The 27008-nt window shown below is 38.8% G+C and overlaps 2 protein-coding genes across 2 annotated transcripts; both read right to left on the bottom strand.

Moving 5' to 3' along the window:
- Positions 1–18865: 18865 nt before the first annotated feature.
- faslg (Fas ligand (TNF superfamily, member 6)) lies at positions 18866–20881 on the bottom strand. The gene is made up of 4 exons (XM_063467083.1): positions 20438–20881; positions 19831–19876; positions 19685–19747; positions 18866–19602 (listed from the first exon to the last, which is right to left on the bottom strand). Exons 1-4 carry the CDS (start codon positions 20729–20731, stop codon positions 19184–19186), a joined length of 822 nt encoding a protein of 273 aa, XP_063323153.1. The 5' UTR covers positions 20732–20881; the 3' UTR covers positions 18866–19183.
- A 1767-nt stretch (positions 20882–22648) lies between these two features.
- On the bottom strand, positions 22649–26731 carry si:dkey-86e18.1 (uncharacterized protein LOC557342 homolog). Its single transcript, XM_063467391.1, has 5 exons — positions 26608–26731; positions 25531–25571; positions 25362–25436; positions 25095–25284; positions 22649–23166 (listed from the first exon to the last, which is right to left on the bottom strand). The coding sequence occupies exons 1-5, from the start codon at positions 26672–26674 to the stop codon at positions 22679–22681; spliced, it is 861 nt and encodes a 286-aa protein (XP_063323461.1). The 5' UTR covers positions 26675–26731; the 3' UTR covers positions 22649–22678.
- Between the last annotated feature and the right edge of the window lie 277 nt (positions 26732–27008).

Here is a 27008-nt window from a genome sequence, read left to right as displayed (position 1 = left end):
CTGGGTTCAGTCATCCAAAGCAATGGATAGTGCACAAGGGAAGTGAAGAAGAGAGTGCGGGCAGGGAGGAGTGGGTGGAGTGTTAGGAGTGATATGTGATCGAAGGATGAAAGGGAAGTTCGTGTGACAGTAGTGAGATATGCCGCTTGGTTCGGAGACAAACAAAAAGGAGGTGGAGTTTGTGGTGGCAGCTGAAGATGTCATGATTTTCATTGGGAGTGACCAGGATGGACAAGATTAGAAATGAGCACATCTGAGGGACAGCTGAGGTTGAGCAGTTTGGAGACAAAGTATGAGTGGTAAAGACGAGATGGTCTGGATATGTGCGCAGGAGGTATAATGTTTATACTGGACAAAGTATCTTGAAGATGGGGCTGCCAGTCAGGAGGACCAGTCGAGGTTTGTGGATGTAGTGAAGGAGGACATTAAAAGGGCTGATGTGACAGAGGAGGATGCTAGGATAGGGTGAGATACAGGCTGATGGTCAGCTGTGCTGACTTCTAAAGGAATCGGTCAAAAAAAGATCTGCCACTAGTGTCAAAGCTAAAACACTGAACCATAAATCGTTTTGTGAGAGGTTGCAAAGGCAGCATAATTATCCTTATTACCCTTCTTTGCAACATTACCACTCTTTCCCATGCACTTGATTTGCATTTATAGAAAAACACTTTCTTTCTATTTTCACTTTTTGCAGAAATTTACATTTTGTGTGATTTGTTTGTCTTTATCGCACTTTCAGGCTTGCAATCTTGGATGTACTGATTTAAATAAGTAAAAAAAGATAAATTTTTTGTATTCTTGCTTTCCAGTGAGCTTGTCCAGAAAGTAAAAACCGCTTAGTTATTTGCAGAAATGATTGTTTGTTTAATCAAATGATCTGCAGCCCACATTTCTGGTAAATTCATACTTTCCATTTCATTCACACAGGGAGAAGATGGGCACATTTCTTGGACAATACACCCACACTTTTTGGTACTCTGCTCCCAAAACAGCAAAGTGTGATGGTTGTGGGGAGCGGGGAGCACTGTGGAAAAGGTTTCTGCAGCTGGCTGAGTCATTATGAACCTATTTATGCATCAGAAAGGACAGTATCAGAGGGACAATGAAGGGGAGAGAAGCCTAGATAAACATTTGACACTTTTCTGTAGAAAATCAAAAGTGCACACGTGGCAGGGCAAGATCAAACTACAGTGGATAGATAGGAGATTGAAATTGAGATACAAAGAAAAAAGAAAGGGAGAGGAGCGGGAAAAAAAAACTGACAGCGAGAGAAAGAGAGAATCAGAGACAAAAAGAGAGATAGTTGTCCCTACATATGGACAGGGGAGTCCCCAAGGCCCTGCTATGGTGAGGCTTATTTGTCCCACCTCCACACTGGGCTAGAGGCTTTATCTTGTATCTCGAGTGGGCTTTTGTCAAAAGTGTTTATGTCTGGCTATTTAACGTCACCTTTCCTAAACAGACTCATAGAGCTTTAAGATGGTATGGGGATTCCCCCCTGTAGCTTTCTGCCCGTATCTGTCAAGTTCTCCAGCCTGCAAAAAGCTTCATAGACATGTTAAAGGCATTTGTGAGCAATTTATAGACATTAAAGGCATACTGTACAATTCCAGGAAGCCTTCTGCTGACTAAAATAATAAAAACTGGTGGACCCCCTTAGAGCTGTTGTTAATGCACTGTCAAAAGAAAAGGTACAGTCCCTGTAGACATTGGATGCCACTCTAGCTTTTTTTTTTCTTTTCTTTTTTTGGGAGAACGTTGTAGTCTCAGTTTCAGACAGGCAGTTGAGTTCACTCTATGAGTGTTATCTTCATAATAAGTGAAGTTTGAAAGAATCAGTTGAGATTACATTAGAAATCGAGTTTCTGTGACTGCCGTGTTAATCAGTGGCAGATACACAGAATGATAAGGATACTACAAGAATGTATGTGGAAAATGCTGAACACTAATCATGCAAATTACAGTATAAACCAAACATAAGTATAAGCACGGGCTTGACTTGCATCCTGGTCACTCCCAATGAAAATTTTACATTATCATGACTGTTTGGGGTTTTATCTTATATCATTCACAGTGTTGGCTTCTTTGTCTTTTTACCCTATCTTGCACAGACACATATGGGTTAGATGCTTAATGATCTCTTGAGACCTTTCTGCAAGAGACCATGTTCTGCAAATATCACAGAGTCAGAGATATTTGCAGTGTGTGCATGGTTAAGGTCAAGTGCATTACATTAACAATAGAAACGGGAGTGCTTAATGTACCTATAAGTAGAAATGATTTCATTCGCTATCTGATATAATGATGTGGCTTTTCAAAGTGTAGCCTGCAGACCAAAGATGTATGTAACACAATCTCAGTGGTGATAGGATTTAGGACAGGACCACCCTCCCCCAGAGTCGAAATGGTGGTGGTGGTGAAGATGAAGACTGAGGTTTGAATGGACCTCTGGTTTAGGTGTCTGAGGGGAGGTGGGGGGGTCTGAAAGGGAGAATGATGGAGAGCACAGATTTAAACCATGTGAAGCACAAGCTCCAAGACGATGGGTGAGAAGATTTGACAACAGTACTGATGTCAGTATTGTGATTGACAGCGTGGGAAAGATGTAGTCATGTAAAGAACAGAAAAGCAGCCAAACACCCAGGAAAGCAGGCAGATGAGTGATTACAGATCTACCTTATTGAACTTATTCATAAACTTCATAAAATAGAGATAGCATCAAGAATTCGACCAGCCATCTCAACTAGTGGTTAAAAAACCCCCCAACAACACATGAGCACCAATATAAAATACTAAAAGTGCAGGCATTTTTCCCACGCAGCCTTTAATCATATGCTCATACCACTCAGTCATAAATGAATAATTAGAAACTTGAGCTGTATTTCAGGAAGGCAACTTTAAGTGTGACCGATTTTATTGAGAAAAGAGACAATTTGCAATGTTATGGGAAACATTTTGCCAAATGTAAGACTGCTGCACCTGTGCAGTTTGGTGTCTTATAAATCTGTACATATATGGCACAGCATTTAGAAGAATTTAACTCCTGCATGGCTCAACAATGGCACAATTAAAGCCAGTGACAAAAGTCCCTATTGTTTTATAGTTTGTAAGATTTCTTTTAAAGTAATTTAGGACTAGTGTTTAGTTATTAGAAACTTGAACTAGTTAACTTGAATATTAAGTAGCATGAAAAGGTGAAGGACATGTCTTATTAATGTTTTTTATTGTTATTATTATTATTATTGTTATTATTATTATTGTTAGTCAAATTTGTCAGTGCAACCTGTCTGTTGAGATTTTGAGATGAGGGATGTTGACATGACTGTAAGTAAGTAAGTCTGTCCTACACTATTTCTGCAATAACTCAGAGGTTAACAATACTGATAAATTGTAGCTAAAAGTGGGATGGGTTTTTCACATCACAGCTACATAAATCAACCGTCAGTCAAGAAAAGACCACAACAATGGAATGATTGTATTCAAATCTGCCATCATATTGCTTTTACTTTTTTGATATCACAGAAACCAACCTTTATGCTGTGGGAGGGTGATATAACCAAGTTTTTGTTTACTACTGAGTAAATGAACCATTTAACTGTTTTAAATTTAATTAGTGGTGGGCCCCAAATGAAACCTAAAGGGGAAATAAACTCACTGTTCAACTAAGAAGGTAGTCCCAGTTTTGACGTTACTCATTTTTCATGCTAATGCAGACACACACTGACAAGGTGAAAAAATTCCATACACGTGCTCACACACACCTTCACATATCTTAGAAATATTACGCATCATTTAGAAATGATTTACAGCAACAGTGCTGCTCTCAGGTCTGTTTTGACCTCCCCTCAGTTTATTCTAAAATAAAATCTGTACATCAAATATAAAGAGCGACATTGTTAGCTTAGTTGGAATTTAAAAACTGTTATAATGTGAAATTGCTGCCCTCTAACCAAAACCCCAAAGCCCCCAAATTAATATTTTATATCTAATTTGTTACATCTATATGAAAACCAAAGTTCAATCAAGAGCAACATGGCTGCATAAATCTTAACCCGTAGCTAGAGTCAGGCTATTTCTGACCCACCTTTTGAAATCTTGTGTAAAAAAAAAATACAAATAAAATCAGTGAATAAAGTAGCAGGTGAAAGTAGCAGCTTCTTCTTTTTCCAATTTGTCTTTTTGCCAGAAATCTTTAAAGTTTAATTTTGGCTTTGATAGTCTGTCGTTTTTTTAAATCTCTTAAAAGCTGAAGTCTTTTTGTTATCTTTGTTAATTCCTTTAATGCCATTTTCCAGGGCTGACAATTAGGCTACGTCCACACGTACCCGGGTATTTTTGAAAACGCAGATTTTTCTATGCGTTTGCACCACACGTAAACGCCGTTTTCGGTCACTGAAAACGGAGATTTCTAAAAATGCCTGCCAGGGTGGAGATTTTCGAAAACTCCGTTTTGGCATTTATGTGTGGACGAGGAAAACGGAGAAAACGCAGCGTCAAAGGTGTGCGCCTTTTTTGACGTCACACTGTGTGCCACGTTATTGTTTCGGTGAAATGAATTTCTACAATACTGTTACTGTTAATTGTACTCTCTGCAGTGTTTAAATGCTTACATATACACACACAGTTACTGTCCCTCCACACATAGGACTCGGTTCTGCTTCTACGCCCCATCTTTGTTTACTATTTCCCACCGAGGCTTCTAGACTTCTGATTGGCCAACATTTCTACACGGTTAGGAATATATCGCCACCTGTTGCTTTGGCATGTTCCTAGCAGCGTTTTCCTTCATTTCTGCGTTTACGTGTGGATGGGATTATTTTTTAAAACGAAAACGGAAAATCTCCGTTTTCAAAAATACCCGTGTCCGTGTGGACGTAGCCTTAGACTCCTGCTTTGGATATAACTTACAATCGGAATACATCCAGTTCTAGAAGTCAGAATAGAAACTGAGAGTATTTCTGTTGCAGGTATTCCAGTAAAAAATACTACGGATGTGGGTGGCATGGTGGTGCAGCGGTTATCGTGCGAAGCAGGCTATCACTTTCCTGGCTGTCTACGGCCTTCTTCTCCTTCTCTGGAGTTCCTTTTGGTATTCAACCTTCAGTCCAAAGAAAATAATGTTTGGTTCATCAGTGATTTGAGGAACTGACTGTAGATGTACAGATGTATAGACTTCTGTATAGATTGGCAGCCTTTTCAGGCTGTAGCCCTTCTCTCACCCTGTGACAGCTGAAAGAGACTCAAATCTCCTCATGACCCTGATTTGGATGAGTGTTAAATGAAGGAAAACTGTTATCTTTGCTTGAGTAAATAAAAAAAATCCCTGCAATAACAGAAATCCCACTAATTAAAAGTTACATTTGTATGAAAACCAAAGTGTAGCAACAAGTAGCGTGCATATTCTAACATAACTTTGATATTTCTGTGGTTTTTTTTCTGGGCAATCCTGCTTCCTCTGGGAATCTATAGAAATCGATGTTTGGTTAATCACTGTTTCGAGGAATTCACTGCAGATGTGGATGTGAGAGTGTTTGGTTGTGTCTCTATTTCTCTTTAGACTTGCAACCCCTGCAGGGTATTAATGTTTTGCAGACACATGACCACTAGCCAAGCGACATTAACTTGTCTAATATTTTGAACCCGTGATAGTCAGGCTGACAGTTTATGGTAAAGTGTCATGCAGGCCTGCAGGCTTCGGTCAGCGGTCCCCTGGCAACCACCCATTGCTGGGAAAACATGCATTGCCCAACTGGGTGGAAAAACCTTACATTGCCTTGGTCATGCTATCATGTTGCTGTGGTCATAGTTTAAATGAAAGTGATGGATTTTTCTGGAAACTCTGTCCAGCTACACTCCAAGCTGTTGTGAAACTGAGAAAAGTGCAGCACAAACAGGTAAAAAAAGCAAAAAGTATGCCTTTTGAAACACCTTGTCCGTTTTTAGTTTGTGTCGCACTATTTCAAGTTTAATAGAATAGCCTATTATTTTCATTGTAAATGTTCAGCAATTACAGCTTAACCCCCCCACCCCCCGAAAAAAAAGAGCATCCCCTGTTTCATCCAGCAAGAGTCAGCAAGCACCATAAAGCACTGCCAGATAGTCGGGAAAGCACATTTTTCCCAGCAACAAGTGGTTGCGTCATGTCCAATATGAGGGCCAACTCTTCAGCAATGTGCAAATTGACATGAGAAATCTCAATATCCCACCTCTATCTATGTGTCACACACACACACACACACACACACACACACACACACACACACACACACACACACACACACACAGGGCTAATACGTCAGGCTACTTCTTACCTGCTGTTATGAAATACCTTGTGATTTTTTTTCTTTAGTTTCATTTTGGGATTTTAAATGTAAACATGAATTTTTGTTTAATGACTTAGAAATTTTAGTTATCTCTGTTATTTCGTAAAACACTGAATTGTTGTGTGTTATGTCATTTCACGGGGCAAACAACAAATACATTTGGAGAACTTCTAATCTTGTACAAACAGCAGTTCTTGATGCCACAACAGAAAGTGAGAGCATTGGCATGTCAGGTATGCCAGTAAAATATGTTACTGTTGTTTTTGTGGGTTACTCAGTTCCTGGTTTCACCATCCTGGTGGTCTGGGGTCTTTCTATGTCGAGTATGCATCTTCTTTCTGTGTCTCTGTAGATTTCCTGGAATATTCCAGGAAATCTACAAATACCAGAGGAATAAATGTTTGATTAGTCAGTCATGACTAATCAGTTGATGAGTTTGTAAACTTGAAACTTTTCCTTGTGATTTGGTCTCTTTTCTTTTCACACGGAGATAAATCCAAGTGAACTCCAAGTGAACCAAAATGCATCACTACAAGCCACTTGAGAATGTTCGGCTTGCTTATTGGCCAGGTGTGTAGGACAGGAGCAATGAAAGGTAATACAGGAAGAAGGTGCTGTTTTCCAGACAACTGGAGGAGATGGAGAATTGACATTTATTTCATGGCTAGCTGCCCGAACAGACCTTTGCACATCTATAGTACCTTGCCGTATTCAGAATTAAAAGCATATGTGGCTACAGGAAGTCTTTTTTTTTTTTTTTTTTAGCTCAGACTTGCAATGTACACTTGGTAGTTGGGTTGGATCAAGGTAAACAAACAAACCGCACTGAAGTTTATTTGGAGGAGACCACCTCCTCCAAAGGGTCTTGGTGCGGTTGTTTTTGTTGGCACCTGAGTGCGATTACTGTGTTCACACATACGCAAGCGAACCACACCAATGGGGAAAATTCACCAGTGACCACAGACCAGCGACACAAGTGACATCACACCAATGACCAAGTGACCACTGGTGTGGATGTAAATGTGTGTGGTTGACTCTCTCTCTCTGTTAGCTTGTAATGGACTGCCTACCTGTCCAGGATGTATCCCACCTCTTGACCCATGACAGCTGGCAGAGGCTGTTTACTTTTTGCAACCTACTTTTAGTCTATTGTTATTTGTTGTGAAACTTCAAATTGAACTGAGCTATATTTTGAACAATATTTTTCTGGATGCACACATGTCAACCCACGCTAATGATGTCAAGAACAACGCTCGGAAAGTTCCAATTCAAATGCCAGATGCTTATCTTAAAAATAAGCATCTTTATCTTAAAAATCCGTATTGCATGACTGAAAAATGAAGCAACTCAAATACTAAAAGATAAAACAAAAACTGGAGCTGCAAGCCATAGCAATGGTTGAGCAGAGCTATGGCTCAGGTGTCATGCACATGTATGTTTGCTAATTAGATGTTAAGGAATTTAGCTACTGAACACCTCGTATCACCACTAGGTGGCAATGGAGAATATCATGAAGCTGCCAATGAAAATTTCATGTACATGGAATGATGATTATCGCCTACTGTATATTTCTTGTTGCTACTAGGTGGCACGATGACTCTGACAAAATATTGACACATACACACCTTCACATTTGGAATCTGGAAAACCTATACTTGAGATATACAATTGAGATACTGCCACAAATGACCCAACTGCCGCCATTACCACATCTTTTCATTCAAGACTTAACAACACAGATCTTTAAATTGAACTCCCCAAAGATCATGTTGATTAAATTAAATCTCTGGGAGGAGTTTGTTAAAGTACAAGGCCTGAGAATGGCAAAAATGTTGGCAAAATTACAAAATTTAAATCAAAATGGCTAACTTCCTGTCAGGTTTAGAGTATAGCTCCAAGAGAGTTTTTTGCCAACCTTAAGACATTACATAAGGCTGCTAAATCTCAGAGACCTTGATTAAACGAATATATTTTTTTTTATATTGTAGGTGGCGCTATGGAACCAGTTTAAGCCTTTCAATCCTCTAGACAACTACTTCTTTTTTCATGGCAAATCGCCATACCACCAGGGTCTGCTGTTAAATAAAAATTCAGAACTTTCACACTGAAGCGCTGTAACTATAGTTAACTATTATCATAGTCATTTGTTCTGGAGCGGACCGTTATCACACTACTATGAAGTTTGGGTCTGATTGGATAATGTACATGTGAATGATAGCAACTTAAAATTTCATGGCTGAATGATCAAAATTTAACATTGTGCACTGGACACACCCTTCAATAAAAACACAAAACGTTCCCAATTTAGATTCACCCAAGTCACCCACTCAAGTTTTGATTGAGCATCTATTAACTTAAGCCGATAAAATCACGGGGCCTTGGGATTATTTTGTACACTGGCATTTATTTACCAAATTTTATGTATGATGCTCGAACTATGTGTAGGTTATATTCTAGAGCAGTGGTCCCCAGCCCCCGCGCCACAGACTGGTACCGGTCTGTGAGTTGTTTGGTACTGGGCAGCGAGAGTTGAGGCTCAGGTGTAAAATGTATGGGTTTCAGGGTTTTTATTAGTTTTTAGCGTTATTTAAAAAAAAAAAATCTGTCAGGATCCTGGGTCTTTTTTGTATTTTGTACTCGTGTGATTTATTCTATGGTTTCTAGTTTTGATCCCTTGCCCTTCATGTTTCTCTGTGCTCCCTCTGTTCTGGGTAAAGTTCGTGTTTCTTGGTCTGTGTCTTCGCATGTTTTGAGTTTCTTGTGTTTTCTGTCACTCTGTATTGTGAATTATGTTCTCATGGTTGGTCTTTTGTTACTCCCTCGAGTCTAGTTTCTTGTGTTCCAGGATTTCCCTCTGTGTATTATTTATCATCTCTAGTCTTTTGGTTCTTTGCCTTATGGTTATGTCTCTGTGTTTCTTAGTTGCTGTCTCCACCGTGTCAAGTTCGTGTCTCTGTGTTATGCTTCCTGTTTTACTTTGAAGGTCTGTGTCTTATGTGAATGTGTCCTGCTTTGCTTCCTTGTCTCGTCAGTTCTGATTTCTCCCAGCTGTGCCCTCCTTCTGTGTCTCATTCCCCTCGTTACTTCCCAGTGTATTTAAACCCTGTGTTTCTCGGAGTCAGTGTCGCGTCGTCCCTCATGCTGTGTGGTTCTCCCTGTGAGTTTAGGTTGTTATTTCTTAGTTTAGTTTGCTATGTATGCTTATTTTCCCGTGCCAGCCAATAAAGCTGTGATTTTGAGTTCATCCCTCGAGTCTGAGTGCCTGCATTTTGGGTCCAACTCCCGCCTGCCACACAGTGCTTCCTGACAGAATCATTTTTATCGTTAACTCGGTTTCCCTGGGTCTTTTCCCGTGTGTTATGAATAAATCTTCTTTTTTTGGTACCGGTACTGGTTTTATTTTGTTGTATTTATCCGTGACACTTTAAAGGCCGGTCCGTGAAAATATTGTCGGACATAAACCGGTCCGTGGCAAAAAAAAGGTTTGGGACCATTGTTCTAGAGTCATTGCACAAAGCCCATTTCCAAAACCAATGAACGACGTAAAATTTCACCAGACCTGATATGAACTTTTATGAGTTTCTAAGCATGGTTAGGCAATCTAAAAGGTGATGAGTTATCCTATTGATGTTTAACACACTGCACTACAAACTGTCATCAAGACAACAGTTTTATATCTGTGTGTATAGTAAACATATAGTATCATCACATTTAGTCAAACTCAACATATCACATACAATTTACATTCAATTTAAAGTTGAAATTGAACATTAGAATTGGTCAGTTATCAGAATTAATACAATATTTCTGAAGTAATTTTACATATGTAAAAGAGTTACTTGTGCTTCCTAAATACAGGCTGGCAGGACCAAGGAGTGTTATAAAATGATAATTTGGCGCCCTCTAGTGGTAGAACCTGAACTTGCATGTTGAAATAAAGTGAATCCAGCGGTGGGGAACTCCAGGCCTCAAGGGCTGGTGTCCTGCAGGTTTTAGATATTACCCTGTGTCAACACACCTGAAACAAATGATTAGTTCATTACCAGGCCTCTGGAGAACTTCAAGACATGTTGAGGATGTAATTTAGTCATATAAATCAAGACACATCTAAAGCCTGCAGGACACCTGCCCTTGAGGCCTGGAGTTCCCCACCCCTGCATTATAAAGAGAAAGGTTCTGGAATATTACACATTAAATTAGTTATTTATTTATATCAATTTTTAAGTAATTTATGACACATTTCATTAATTAATTATATATGTAATTAATTAATTATTGGCACATTTAATTGTGTATTTATTTATTTTTTTCAAATTTTGATTAATTATTGACACATTTAATACATTATTTAATGATGTATTTATTTAATTCAATTTGTCATTTCTGGCCCTCCATACTGGAAATTTATGGAGCATAGTTATAAAAGGTCCTCTGCTTACTGCCGCTGACAACATAACATCAGCACAAAAAGGAGTTTCAGGGCATGGGTTTCTATGGCTGAGCAGCACCTGCAGGCTGTGTCCATATATAGATAATATAGTGGCTAAATATTATTATTAATGCACAGAAAGAAAAATAAATTCAGTTTAAAATTGCACATGCACTTGTATATGATAAATAATCACGTTCCAATATTGTCTGTGGCTGAAGTGCTGTGGTTTCTAAACGCTTCCATTTTGCAATATTACATCTTATGGCTGGTTGCGAAATGTCTAGGAGGGAAGATTTAATAGACTGACATGTTGCAATGATAACACCCTATTACAACACCATGGTTAAATGCAGCAACCTCTTTAAAATGACCTTTACAAGCAAAAATGTTTGTAAAAACAGAATGCATGGACTACGTTCTTATATCCTCACATCAACGGGGAAGATTCCAAGATAAAACATCTATACATTTATATCTTCAGATTTGAGCATTTATTTCACTGGTATAATAATCGCATTGTTATTCCACCAATCCATCCATTTATTTTATATATTCAGGGTTTCCAGCGGGCTGGTGCCTATCGCTGTTATCATAGGGTGAAAGGTGGGGTACGCCAGGTCACCAGTCTATTCTCACATTCACACCTATGGCCAATTTAGAACTGGAGTCCATGCATATCTTTGGACTGCTGGTTGCTGGTGCATCTGGAATGAACCCATGAAAGCAGGTGGAGAACATGCACTGGCAGGCGGATTAAACGCCCTGTTTTGTTTTCTCTTTTCTTTTCTTTTCTTTTCTTTTCTTTTCTTTTCTTTTCAGGAAGAGGCTTTTCATTTTCACAGTATAGTTTTAGTCTACCGTAGTGTGATGTGAAAGTAGCTCAGTATGTGAGAATTTTTCTGGATGCACACGTCTGTATAAACACCCACACTAATGATGTCAAAAACAAGGCATGGAAAGTTCCAATGCTTATCGCTCATAAAATCAGTATCGCATGAGTGAAAAATGAAGAAAACTCAAATACTAGAAAGAAAAGGGCAGTTCATGTGTGATAATGACTTGATATGGGGAATTTTGACGTAGCTTTGTATCATGAAGGTGGTCCCGAGCAACTGAAACTCTAGATGTGTCGATAACCGCACTACATGAAATTCTCGATTTAGGCTCTCTTTTAAACACTGTTGCTGTTTAACCCCACTACAAACTGTCAACAAGACAACAGTTCTATATGTGAATAAGTTTACAGTTACTTTAAGTGCAATATTACCTGCCAATCATTTTCATAAAAAACTATCAAGTAGCACAATTTTATCTTCCAACTCAAGTTGTATTTCAATGTATTGTTGTGTTCTTTTCTCCACAAAATTATACGTAGTTTAAACATGATTTTCACTTTGTTGCACGGTTGGTTTGAAGTTTGGTGACTTCATAGTTTCGTGCAAACATCTGCCCACCTGTGGCTGAAGATGAATTACAATCAGTGCCATGGTGTGCTTTTTGATAGAGCCAGTAAAGGGCGCCAAAGTACTTCTGTTTGGATTTAATGTGAATCAACCTCTATTTGGCACCATGTTCAGGAGTAACATCAGTACAAGCACCAATATTAATATTCGCCTTAACCCCGAAGAAAAGGATTTAGTTCACCGAAACAGTGTAGTGAGAAAAATAAAGTGAGCCGTAGCCTTTCACTTCTTGTCACAGTTTCAGCCAAATAATGGTGCCAGGCACATGACTCAGTGGCTGTATGACTTATTTACAGTAACACAACAGAATAGCAGAAGTTTAGAACAACTGAATATCTGTTCTCAAGATCTAGCCTTTTTTTTTTTCTTTTAGTGTTAATCCGCTATTATTTATTTATTTATTTATTCATTTTGCTTTACAAACCCAAAATCTTCTTATTCCGGCTGCACCCTTTAGGGGTCGCTAAAGTGGAGCTCTAGCTGAGATCCTCCTCTCCCACACCAAACCGAAGGGAGACAAGCCATGCCTCCCTTCACTAAACCTCCTCTGTTGTGTTTTCCTCTTACCTGTGTATCCACCATCTCTCCTTTTCACATTTCCAGACCATCTAACCGAGCCTGTCGAACTTTATCAACCTGTGTGTGTATATGTAGTAGTCAGTCTTTTTCTAATGGATGTTTATTTTTTGCTTTTAAACCACTTTAGGTTCAGACACACACTCAAGCTCTCCTTTTCAGACAGCGTGTTTAATTTATGTCTCCAAACGCGTCAGTTTCTACAGCTATTTAATGGTGAATCACATTCACCGTAGGCTGCACCTTTCAGTTTCAGTTACCTTACCAGCTAACGTAGAAGTCTTTTTTTCTTAAATCTGATGAGTGTTTAGTCCAATTACTGGCTGCTACACCACCGAACAGACATCGGGAAAGGTTTCTTCCTGCAGGCCTACCTTTGATGACTGCAGCTCTGTCAAGGCCACGTGCTGCCAAAATGACTGGTTTATCCAAACTGCTGCTTGAGGCTTCGGATGAGGAGCTTTGTGATGACTTTGTCTGTTGATGACTCTCACGGTGACAAACTGTTTGTGCATCAAAGCTGGAACACGTCTCACGTGTAAGCTAAACCTTCCTGCAGCCGCTTTGAAGTCACAGCTACGTGGTTTTGCTTTGTCTTTCTGCCTGACAGATGTGAAACCTTATGAAGACTCCTTTGATCTTCCTCAGTCTGTTTTTTTTTTTTTTTTAGATGAATCCATTGCTGAAGTGATCTGTCTTACAAGTACTAAAGGGTAAATTAAGACATAAGCACATAAATAACCTCATTATGATTTGGGCAAATGCTCTTGTTTGAGTGTGCTTGCTGGGGGGGAGGGGTTATTTCTTTTAACCAATCTGGACGCTGCTGTGTAACTATGACATCAAACTTTATTTGATTACCTTCCTTACTCTATTAAAAACAAAACCCCCTGCAGTTTACTGAATATCAAGCATGTGGCCAGAGCCGTGGGTAAACCCCTTGAAGTTAGGGGAACTGAAATAAGAGTCTCTGTATTTGTTCTTGTCTGGTGTGTGAAACAGTCAAAACTTAAATTACCTGCCCCCCACACTCGAGAAACGTATATCATTGCAGTGCCAAAAAGGTGATGCAATGCCAAAAAGTGATTTCCGGTATTTGCCAAAAACTGATTGCCTGTATTTAAAATGCTATAAATGAATTGTTGGCCTATAATATGTGAAGCATATGCCAAATGTATCCCTATAATACCTATAATAATTCATAGTAATTCATAATATCAATTCATCTTGAGCCACAAACAACATTCCTGTCACAGGGTAGAAGCCGCAATCAAACTTATATACAGTCAAGCCCATAATTATTCATGCCCCTGGCAAATTTTGACTTAAAGTTACTTTTATTCAACCAGCAAGTTTTGTTTTGTTTTTTGTTTGTTTGTTTGTTTGTTTTTACCGGAAATTACACAGGCGTCTCCCCCAAAAATAATAAGACAATGTACAAGAAGCATCATTGTGTAAAAAAATATTTCTCAGCTTTTATTTATATTTTAGCAAAAAGTGTCATGTCCAGAATTATTCATACCATTCTCAATAATCAGCTGAAAAGCCTTTATTGGCTATTACAGCAATCAAACACTTCCTATAATTGGAGACCAGCTTTTTGTATGTCTCCACAGGTATTTTTGCCCATTTATCTTTAGCAATGAGCTGCAAATCTTTCAGGTTGAAGGGTTTTCTTGCCATCACCCTGATCTTTGGCTCCCCTCACAGAATCTCAATTGGATTCAAGTCAGGACTCTGGCTGGGTCACTGCAAAACATTAATGTTTTTGTCTGCTAACCATTTCTTCACCACTTTTGCTGTGTGTTCTGGGTTGATGTCATGCTGAAATGTCCACTGGTGCCCAAGGCCAAGTTTCTCTGCAGACTGCCTGATTTTGTTGTTGCGAATCTTCATGTATTGCTCTTTTTGCATGGTGCCGTTTACTGTGATTAGGTTCCCTGGTCCATTGGCTGAAAAACACCCCAAATGCATTAGGTTACCACCACCGTGTTTGACAGTGGGGATGGTGTTCTTAGGGTTGAAGGCTTCTCCTTTTTTACGCCAAATGAAGGAAACATCATTGTGACCTACCAATTCAATTTTTGTTTCATCTGACCATAACACAGAAGACCACAAGTCTTCTTCTTTGTCCAGATGAGCATTTGCAAAGGCCAAGCAAGCTTTTGTGTGCCTTATCTGGAGAAGTGGAACACAGCAGTGTGCAGTGTCCGTTGGACTGTCTGCCTTGAGACATTGCCATCAGCAGAGCCCAGATTCACCAGGATGGCCTTGGTGGTGATCCTTGGATTCTTTTTCACCTCTTTCACTATCCTCCTGGTCAGCACAGGTGTCACTTTTGGCTTCTGACCACGTCCTCTGAGATTTTCCACAGTGCAGAACATTTTGTATTTTTTAATAATACTTTGCACTGTAGCCACTGGAACTTGGAAGATTTAGATATAGCCTTGTAGCCCTTTCCTGACTTGTGAGCAGCCACATTGTGCAGCTGCAGGTCCTCACTGAGTTCCTTTGTCTTAGCCATGACTGTCCACAAACCAGCTGCAGAGAGCTGCTGTTTTTCACCCGTTGAGTTGATTAAAACAGTGATTCTCAATTAACCAGGGTACTTAGGATGCTTTAAAACATCTTGGACTATTTGGAATGATATAGAACTTTGGATTTTCCCAGAGACTGTGACAGTTTGTGAAGCATATGAATAATTCTGGACATGACACTTTTTGCTCAAATGTAAATAAAAGCTAGGAAATTTTTTTCCCACAATAATGCCTCCTGTACATCATCTTATTATCTTTTGGGAGACACCTGTGTCATTTCCAGTCAACAAAAAAAAAATTGCTGGTTGCATAAAAGTAACTTTAAGTCAAAATTTGAATAATTATGAGCTTGACTGTATCCTTTATTTACCCAGTTAAAAAGTCTTGTTGACATCAAAAATGTAGTTTTGAAATGTCCAAGACATTAACAGAGATTGCAGCTAATATAACATCATAGTTCTATAAAGATATTTTAAGTGACCAAAAAGGACTGGATTGAGTATAGTGAAGGTACAATAACACAGTCATAAAGATACCTCTTTCATAATTTCTTTATTTTATATATAAATTTATTTATAAATCCTGTTCACTATAGTCTATTTACTAATATAAGTAGACAAAACACATATTAAAAAAACACATTAAAACAATTGAAATCACTTTTTGCCCAGCTTACACACGGTATTCTAACATAGGTGCGACCTGGCCCTCAGAAGTTTAGGAGATAAATATCCTGAAATATCCAGTGAGGCACCAGCTTGTTCAAAATGTCTGTAAGGACATTCATCAGGGATGGTGTGCAAATCTCTTTTGTGTCATGGTGGTCGATAATCATGTTTTTAATCCCAAATTAGAGAATTAGGGAAAATTCCAAGAATTTCCAGGGGGATGAAGGTCATTAATCTGATGCTCTTCTAACCTTGTAGTTGGTCTTTAGCATGTAAGGTCATTTGAATCAGATGTTGTACACCATAGGACGTGTTTCAGCATCTTTATCTACAGTACTATTGTTTTCACTTTTGCACGGGTCTTGTGATGTCTGCCTTTTGCGACAGGGGGTGCTGCAGACCCCCGCCTCCCTCCTTTCTTGCATGTGGCACTAAAAATATGATGAAGTGTGCAATTTGAAAAAGGTTCTTAGGCTTTGGAAACAGGGGCAGTTGGCAACACAAATGGTGAGGCGGTGAATTGAAGCTTTAATGAAGTGATGCATCAGGCAGCAATTACTCACACATTTAAATTCACTTCATGAATAAGATCTCAGTTTTTTTAATTTGTTTTTATCACTATGATCATGGGTTTTAGAGCATCACCCTAACGTATGAGACTTATACATTAAAAAAAGAAACTCAAAATCACACCTTTGCGTATTTGTTGAACGTACCACTCCAAAACCATGCCCACTACAATAAAAACTCCACTCATCTCAAGACTCTGGAACTGCAGAGAACAGTGAGGTTGATGGTGATAACATGAGAAGGTCGGCGTGATGCTTTGTATTCCATCTGAAACTCAGTCGGATACTCAGTGTTGTCAAGTGGGTAGAGCTTGGTTGGAAAAAGGTGATACAATGGGTATTTTCCTATTTAATCATTAAAAAAAAAACCTCAGTAGAGCATTTAGAGTCCTTGTTACTTGCATAAATACATCTCAACGTACAAGTTCAATGACTATGAAGCTGTTCTGTGAGTTGGCTCCTAAAACATTTCTATATTGACCAGAATTCTTTCCTTACTTCACACTGGTTTTGGTAAAACCTTTGGCACAGAGAGTGTAACTTTGATCCTTTGATCTCTTGCACTTATTTGGAAAACACTAACACCGTCACTACCAGTATGCATAAGAAAAGTAGAACAGAGTGACAGTGCGTGAGAATTCATAATAGCAAAAAATAAACCAGAAACTCTGTATGGGTGGCAAATAAATTTTTAATCTTTCTAGTCATCTACTTGACTTTAATTTTCAACATGTTTGTGTCAGCTTCTTTGGTGGTTCTAAAAGCCACAGGGGATGTTTTGCTCAGGCAGAGAGTAACCGCTTATCACTTAGCTTGATCGCGTGAATAAGTTATACATATATCTATATATATACACAACACTCTTTTGCCACATACTATCTAATCTAGTTGTCAGACGTATAAGGTTCCGATTAAGTCTTACCGAGGAACTCATTTTTATGTGTGTTTTTGTTTGGCAACTTTTTACGCAATGTTACAAAAGCTTAAACGTAAGGATTTCAGTTGCAGGGCCACCACAGTGAAATGTGTGTACAATAAAGATTGTGCAGTAATGCAATCATTTGGATTTGTTTTATAAAGTGCAGCAATTATATTCCTGTCTTCAGAGGTTTAGAGGGCTTTGGAGGCAAAAGCGAGACTTAGTATAGAGTATTGCTTTCAACAGCCAGTATCGTGATGATTATAAACAGTGAATATTGGAACAAGATGAAACCACAACCCTAGACCAAGGCTTCACCAGACAGATTTATACCGATGAGTAAAACGCTGAACACCTTCACAGCAGTGGTTTTAATAACGCTTTCTAGATAACTCTGTACAGCTGCATCTGGAGGTGAGGCCACAGCAAAGTAGAACAGACGTGGTTCACTAAATGACGCTGAATTTGTTTAGCACAGCAAAAGAAACACAATTAAATGCACTTCACTTGCTCAACTGTAGACTTCCTTTAAGGACTGCATAGTGCATGAAAAATATCATGTTTAACTTTTGCTCTTACTGATCATTAAAGACTGTGAAAACAGTAACTGCTGAGATAGTTTAATCCAAATGATCTGGAAAAATCTAAAAACAAAAACCCAGATGTTTTAAAGGATTAACCAGATCTCATTCACAGTTGTACAAGTGTCTTTTAAGCACAGTCTTTCACATAAATCAGGATGCACGCATGCACGACCCTCGTGATAGTCTTACAGGAAGGAAACACGTCAACCCTGTTTCAGTTTTGTCCCTTCATTTGTGCCCAAGCTGCATTTTCTCACATCTACTAACATGTGTGTTTGTGGTGTACAGAAAAAGAACAGAGCAATGAGGGTGCTAAACTGAAAAAAAAAAAAGTTGCAAAAATGCAAGTACAGATGCAGCGTGGTCTTTAAATCGTCTATAAAACGATTAGCAGGAAAAGTAGCTTTTAATCACTAGCTGGTTTTCAGGCTCCTTTTCAGATTTAACTGAAAGCTTTAAAGAAAATCTCCTGAAGTGTTAAACTGATGCTGAATCTGAGTGGAACATATGGAAATGAGGGTCATTATCAGTAGTAAATTCATGTTGGTGTCTTCATGTGAATACTTTCCAGTGGTCATACTCAAAACTCATGTAGGTGTTCCTCATAAGACAGACTACTCGCACACCAGATGTCAAATGGAAATACTTTATTTATTAACAAATCTGTTTGCTCTTTCATCTCCTGTTGAAAGACAATAGGAGTATATACTTTATCTGTATATACTTTTAAACTTAAGTATAACAACATTCGTTTTATAGACAAATATTTAGATCAAAACCAAAATAAATACTTAGAAAATGCTGAAATTAAATCAGCACTTTAGTGTCAAGTGACTCCCCCATTATCAACAAAACACACAATACTTCTTTCTGCATGTGGTTCATTTAATGTCACTGCCTTTTTTAAGGTGCCATTCACGAGAATGTGCACTATTTCCCTGTTTTTACCTTCAAAGATCATATTATGCAGAGTGCAGCTACTGTGTATGATAGAAATGACATTCAATATATCAGTCAAGTAAAGTAATGAGTAAGTTTCACTTCTGCCTGAGTTGTTTACATTCAGTTGCGTACAATTTCAATATAGGACAACGCCCAACACCCCAGATTCTTTAGATTTTGTATAGACCAAAGAAGTTGCCATAATGCGAGTGACTAAGATAACTTGGGTGGGATACATTCACATAAACTCTGTCATATTTTTTCAGGAGCTGGACTGAGCCGAGGTAACTCTCTGTGGTCCACGAGTAGCTCGTCTGCTGAGGGCAGAAACCCGCCCTGTGGGCTTTCATCAAAGTCAGAGGTAGGGTATGTGCTGCTCGCCTCACAAACACAGTGTGATCAAATGAGGACGTAAGGAAGCATTGCTTAAAGATCAACTCAACCCGTGAGTAAACGTGGTAGATTCCGGTCTCATTGACCTGCAGAGCACCATCTGCAGTGAGATAAGCCACTGCTCCGGAGATGAATGCCTGGCTCGTCTTTGAATCCCATCTCAAAGTCTTAGGGTGTTCTGTTTTCTCAATTCGCCCTGCCAAATGAAAGATCTGATGTTAACAAATGTGCAGTTTGTAACAATCAAAGAGCATGGCTTAAATTTAAAAAAGACATACCTATCACATGTGCTGCAGATCTTTTGCTTTTGTCCTGACCATAAAGGCCAGATTCATCAAGACCTGAAACAACACACAGATTAGAGTCACATCATCTTTTCTTATCCTCTAATGGGGAAAAAAGCTGTGTGATGAGAGAGACCTACCGATTTGCTTCTGGGGTACACTAAACTCAGCCGCAGGTTGGTTCACCTTCAGTAAAACAAAAGTGACATAGAAATGTCAATACCACATCATAGACGCTGTGTCTCAGTGCTTATTTCTAAAACTCGCTCGGAGCAGAGAGAGGATATCCTGTCTCACTGGACTGGTGACCACAGATGGAACAATGAAGCCCTTGGTATGCCTTTTAAATGTCAAGGCACAGCTAAAGAATAACACATCTGTAAACAGTGCCAAACCGAATAGTTAATTAATTAGTAAACTTTGCTGGTCTGCTAAACTTTCCAACTACTCTTCCATTCTCCCACCTTACACCTACCCATCACTCCCCCTCTATGCATGGGTGACAGTAGTCACCTTTTTCACTTTTGGTGCGTGTCACCAATTAACACATCTGAAAAACCAAAACCGAACATAAAGGAATGTTACTAAAATTATGTCTTTGCAAATGTTACTTACTCCACTGCTTTGTTAAGAGTCATCACATCATTACTGTATCTCTTTCTTGATTGCACTAATCATTAGCTTATTAACTCACTGTAAGATCGTTGGATTTGTTCATTCTTATGAATTTTCCATGTTAGTCCTCACCTCTCCATCACTGTTCCTCAGTTGGTCCTCTATCCTGGAAATCTTAAAGGCTTCAAATCCCAGGGCTGCAAACACGAGCAGGAACAGAAAGAGCACGACCAATGCCAGCCCGGGACTGATTCCCATGCAGCCCTTACTCTTCCCACGGCTCTTCATTCTCTCCTGGGCAGGCGGGAAGGACCAGCAGGGTATAAGACTTGGAGGCTGAGCAGAATCCTGCGGTCTTCCTCCTCCATCCACAAGAAACACTTGTGGAAATGGATAGTTCTGCTCAAAGTTCACAGTGCAGGCCATACCACTGATCTGTGATGTGTGACAGATATGTGCATCTATGTCCTCTGCAAAAAGGAGGTGTGTGCTTCTGTCTGAGCACCTCTGACTTAAAAGAAACTTCAGCTGTCAAGGCATTCACCACCCACAACCCTCCCACGCATTGAAGAGAGCATGTCATTTTACATGAAAATTTTAACCACTGCTTATTTCCTCTAGGTTGTTTTGTTGTTTTCTTTTTTCAAAATATAGCCATGTAACTTTTTATTTAAACGTTATCAAGCATTTTGGTTTTTCTATGCTTACTAGGTCAACTTTATGAGTGTACTATGCAACTAAGTCTGAGAAGAAAGGAAGTTAGAGGTTTCAATTGACCCTCACCTCACTAACCACCTTACAAGTCACTTGAGACGTGAAACTTTTTCACAAATTCCACAAAAGGAAAGATTGAGCAACTACAATCACCTGCACTGGATGTTAGAAAAGTGTAAAAAGTCTAGCTGTCCAGGTGACATACTTCTGAGCTTCTTTACTGGCCTTTCTGGTTTGACAAACTGAAACTTGAAATTTGAACCAGAGAGAGATGTCGCACAAATCTGAATCGTTTTAGAGAATAAACTCGTCATTATCAAATGGTATTTTTCCTTTGATTTAGTCTTAATGAGACACAGTCTGTTAGTAAACAGTGATACAGCAGTTTCAATAGCACAGAGTATTCTTGGTGGGATGATTGTGCTGCCACATAAAAGAACGCACGTCTCTGCACTGGCTTTCCTGCCGTCTGCTTGTGAAGACTTGACAGCAAGCGACAGAACGATACTTCAGAGGTGAGACTCAACCCCAACCAATACCTCAGAGATGGGCTTCCAGGAAAGCTGAACACACACCGCTTTCCTCCCTGCTCAGTACATTGTTAATAGCGTTGTGGTCTTACTGACATTTTGGGTTGGTTTCCTAGGATATGGAGCAAATGCGCCTGCCATCTCATAGTTGTGGGTGCAGCAGTTTCCATTAGCTATTATCTTTCAATCACAAAATTCTGCTTACAAGCACAAGTAACCCCTATTAGTGGGCTTTTGGGACAAAAAAAAAAAAAAAAAGTGTCTTTCGAGTTTCGACCTTGCAGCTGAGAGGGCTGCAAGGCTTTTAGAACTGCATCAAAGCAAACGATTTACATCAGCTGTGAATTTAACTAATAACGTCCATTGTCTAGATTCTGTAGTCTTTATCTTTTTTTGGTATTGGTATATTTTAATCAGTTCGGTGCAAGTCCTCAGTCCTGTCCACAACTGTTTCATTTTTCCAAGTTCATGCAGAGACAGTGGGAACTCCACCATACAGTGTGCAATAGGTTCGAAGTAAAATGGCAACTACGTCACACTTAACCATAAATTGCACAGACTGCATTTAGTCTACAAGCTGATGTATCTGTTTCCCAGAAGTGTCATGCTGAAAGCGGTCCTCGCAGCAACAGTAGCAACAGCTTTAGCAGCAAAGAATGGGTTAGGTGGGAGGGTGGGGTTTTGGGGTCTAACCAGGCCGTCTACGCGGCTGCTCCAGTTAATATAACCTGAAAGAGAAGACTAAAATGAATCACTGAATCAGCAAGTGACTCTATCAATTAGTTGGCTTCTCACACATTCTTCTTCTGTTGCATAATGGAAGTTGATGTGGTCAGGATGACTGACTTCGCACAGAAGTGCCTGAAAATGACAATGAACTTCTCTACCTGAAATCAACGACATTACTCATCCTTTTTGGAAACATACAATTTCCTTACACAGCAGGTTTTGTAACTTTGCCCTAAAATACTTCATAGTTTTCATAAATGAAGCTATTGTTATGACATTATATGACAACAGACATTTATATGCTAATATAAACTTTGGATGGATGTGCTGAATGAACACAGGAGATGAAAGAGTTTTCAATAAACCATTGTATTACAAAATATGTAATATAAAAAACAAGTTATGTGTCAGAGTCATCATCAGAAGAAGAATAACAGTCTAGTCCCAAGATATGACCAGTCCTTTCCTCCATTGTCTCAATGTTGGATGACTTCCCAGGTATCCTCCCTGCTGCTCCACAGTTTGAGTTATTCTCTTGGAAGGCAGCTTTCTGCCCAACAGTCTCCGATACCCCGTCTTTGCTTTTCTCTGAATATATTTGTCTTGATAGGGAATTATTAAGATTTGGCAAGCCACACTGCAGGATCCTGGCAAGACTCTGCGTTTGAGAGGAACTAGGCTGAACTGGTGTTCCTCTGAATGAAGCTGCAGCCACTGCCAGCCGAGTTTGATCAAAAGAAAGCGGCTGGTCCTGAACTGCGCAGATGGCCTTTGAGGTTTCTGAGACCAGCTTAGTGGGTGCAAAACATCCTGTCATTCTGCTAATAAAGTCACGTTCACTTTGCTGACTGGCATCGTTTTGTGAGTCACAGGTTCGAGGGTTTTTAACTGTAAATAAAAGTGAACACACGTGAGATATATGTATGACCGCTACCACTGTCTTAAAGTAACAACAAAACACACAATGTTAATTTAACAGGATAACAATTTGTGTTAAAAATGATTATGTTTCTCTTAAAGCTGAGAAGAGTACAGAATCATCTAGACCAAGAGGTCATAAATGAATGATAGATACATTTTACAATTAAGCTAATATAAATTTTTTATGCTACATCTGGCAATTTAAAAATTGTGTTGCTACTGATATAACTGTTTGTTCTAATCTTTATATTATTATTTTTTTTTCCCCAGGTGGTCTCAAAAATATTATAAAATATTTTACTGAGTATCAATATGAGAGATTGAAATTATAGTTGTGTGACAACTGCATTATGTAGCATGAACCAAAAGCCACATAATGATGCATTAATCTCTTTCATGGCGTGCGTTTTTAATTTCTCTTTGCTATTTGGGCTGATTGGGACCTGATGAAAAAAAAACAAAGTACTGACTTTTTACCTGACTTTGCTCTACAAGGGCCTGATATTCACATATGAGGACATTTGTTTTAAAATGTGATAGAACAGTGGCAGCATAATGTCCTTGTAGAGCAAAATTTAGTACTGTGGTCTAGACAACCCAAAATGTGATGTCCACATATTTGGACACCAGGTCCTAGGAGGTTAATATTTACAAGGTAAACACCTTACATTAGTCAAATCTAATGTCAGCTCAAAACAAAAAAAGATGTATATGCTAACTCACAGATTCTATATCGTTTAGTAACATCTTGTTACAAGGCCTTGCGTTACAGTTGTGGTCTGCAGTTTCCATCCAGTCATCATGAGCATGAATGTAAGGATAGTTGTAGGCTCTTCATGATTTCCTTGAATTGTTCTTTTTTCCAGAGAAGAATAATTATGCAACATGAAAATTAAATGAGTTTAAAAAACAAGAATTGGGCGCAGAAGTTTAAATGATCACTTATTCTAATTATTATTATTATTATTATTGAATTTCTCCAATTCACACAAGATCAAAATTCAGGATGAAATATATAATTTGATAACTCTAGCTGGATGTTTTTACCACTGTTCTTGGCAAAATTACTAGAGTTCATTTAAATTGGTTGGTTTCATGTCACAGACCTGGTTATTCAATAGGATTGAGGCTGTGGCTATGGCAAAGCCAATCCAGGACCTAAACACATCAAAAAACACGTGGACACTTGTGTCCATGTTTCAACCATTTGGCTGTTAAACTGAAGGAAAGTTGTAGAATTTGAATGTAGTCCCCTTTCATTATATTGTCCACTTTGTGTAATGTACCTGTACCACTGACAGCAAAATGGCCCCACAGCTTCATGCTACCACCATTACCAGATTTACCTGAAGGTGCATATACTTTTGACCCTGTGAAAAAATCTGAAAAAAAAAATAAATAAAAAATTCAAAAATAAACTCATCCTGGAAAAAGAACTGTTCAAAGAAATCATGAAAAATTGCCATTCATGGTACCATTCATTCCTCTTATTCATGCCCATGTTAAGGGGAGGCAAACAACTAAGTGTTTTCACCGTCAACATCTTGGAGTTTTGAAACCTAATGCCACGAGCTGGTGATGGATCTGAATGTGAAACTCAAAGAACACACTCACCAGCTCAGCTTGCCCTGGTCTATCCTGCTTTCTGAAACTAATAATGACCATAATTTACAAATATTTTATTCAGTATGAACTAAAAGTAGCAAAGTTGTTACTTTGGAGTCACTTAAGCTTTAGCTTCACTTTTCAGACTTGGAAATTATGTATATGGCTTATCTTATTTACACATTACGCATTCAGATTGTATTTTTTTGTAACATTCTAAGATGAAATATTCTCATAAGTCAAAAAGAAAAACTATTAGTTTCACTCTAAGCAGAAGATTAACTACTTACCAATTCCTGGAGAATCTTGCGTATCTGCTCTTCGTTTGCAATAAGCTCGAGGAGTCCATGGTTTGTGTTTGCACGATGGATCAAGAACTCGTAGTTTGGCAATGGAGCGTTTGTACTCTTTCTCTAAGGCCTCAATGTGCAGCTGGAACTCTCCTATCTTCCTCTCCGGGTAATGAGAAAGTTGTGATTGCTGGAAAAAGAACAAGAACTCGGTAAAGTATAAATACTAATAAAACAAACCCAATCTTGTTTGTTACAAACACTCACCTGTAGATAATACTCGATTTCATTCTTGATGCTGGGGATCCACTTTTTCACAGCAGCAGCTGAATTAAGAGTAGACTGTGGAAGGAAATGGCTTGATGAAATTAGCCAGTTAAGTGAATTATGGTGACAATTTCATGACTTTTGTGTGTTTTGTTTGCTTCTTCATTACCAGCTTTGGTCGACGCTGATGAATATCTCTGAGGCGTCCCTCTGTAAAGGAAAAGAAAGCAGTGTAGCCAAAGTCCATCTAGAACATAAGTGAGCCCCCCCCCCCCCAACGAGGTGCAATACCATCTTAGATAAAGTGCACAAAGTGCCAGTGAATATGTTCATCAAAACATGGTCAAAGGTCACAAGGAAGATATTACTAATAACATAGATAAATTAACTAACGAACAAAAAATCCTGCTAAATATTCAGTTCAGTAGCACAACAGTTACTTGCCTTGAGATTTTTAGCAGATTCTTGCCTCTTATTAATTATTTTGTTTTCCTCCAGAATAGCCTGCAGGCCATATTTTATGTGTCTGTAATCTAGAAACATGTCTAACCACTCGTCAGCCATCTTGGTCGACCTAAAGACAGTTATTTGGGCAGTTATTCTGAAGCCTTATGAAAATGACCTTAAATTTCACTAGCCATCTGGGCATACAATATTTATTTATAGAATCACTTGATGAAAATGATTCTAGTATCATCCACCTAACTTTATAGATAGATATAGATAAAAGTTACTCCCCTCTTGTTTTATATCTGGGGAAGTTTCCGATTAAGAAGTACTTACTTGTCCCTACTGGGAAATCATCCACAATCACATTAAAGCTTGTGTTCATGGCCTTATATAACAGTCGTCTTACTCTTCTTTTTTCTATTTTCTAACATAACAACAGGTAGAAATGCAAACTTATATTTTAGTTGCTTTTGTCTCTGGTTATCATCTCTGGGTTTCAGAAGGGATCGCTTATGGCTGGATATGCGTTTTCACGTGAGCTAAAGCCTGTGTATTAAACCTAGTGAATATGTGAGAATGAGAGACAGTGGATAAATAATGCTATGCAGTCCAACAAAACTCCTACGTTTTTGAGCTTTGGTGAGTGTGTAAACTACGAGATTTCAATTTATGTTTTTAATTGGACTAGCGGCTGAGGGTTAGCACTACTGTAGTTAACAGGCCGAGCTAGCTGCCCCCAAAGCGGCTTGTTTTTATCAACTGAATGCATATCGTACTAAACTTATTACCCGCTTACCCTCTCTCTCTTTCTGGAGCCACAGTCTGTTCAGTCTGCCCTGCTGTTTTTCCTCATTTCTCGCCATTTCCACTTCGTCCACAAAGACCGCTGCAAATAAGGAAAAACAATATCACGTGACACACAACAGCCCTCACGTGATCTCAACCAACATAACGCGAGAGCAGCAGTTAAAATCCCAAACTACATGAAATCCCTCGTAAAACCAAACCCGAAATGTTTGTCTTCTTGTTCGTTGGTAAGCGAACGAAATGAAATGTAATATATGAGTTAAAGCGTGCGGAACCAAGTGCATTTCTTTTTATTATTATTATTTAAATATTATTATTATTATTATTATTATTATTATTATTATTATTATTATTATTATTATTATTATATTTTTAACGTATTACCTGCAA

Source organism: Pelmatolapia mariae, linkage group LG23 (assembly GCF_036321145.2).
Source record: "Pelmatolapia mariae isolate MD_Pm_ZW linkage group LG23, Pm_UMD_F_2, whole genome shotgun sequence".
NCBI classification, from domain to species: Eukaryota; Metazoa; Chordata; class Actinopteri; order Cichliformes; family Cichlidae; genus Pelmatolapia; species Pelmatolapia mariae.
Note: the sequence above shows the minus strand (reverse complement) of the source record. Positions and strands in the feature narration are given on the sequence as shown.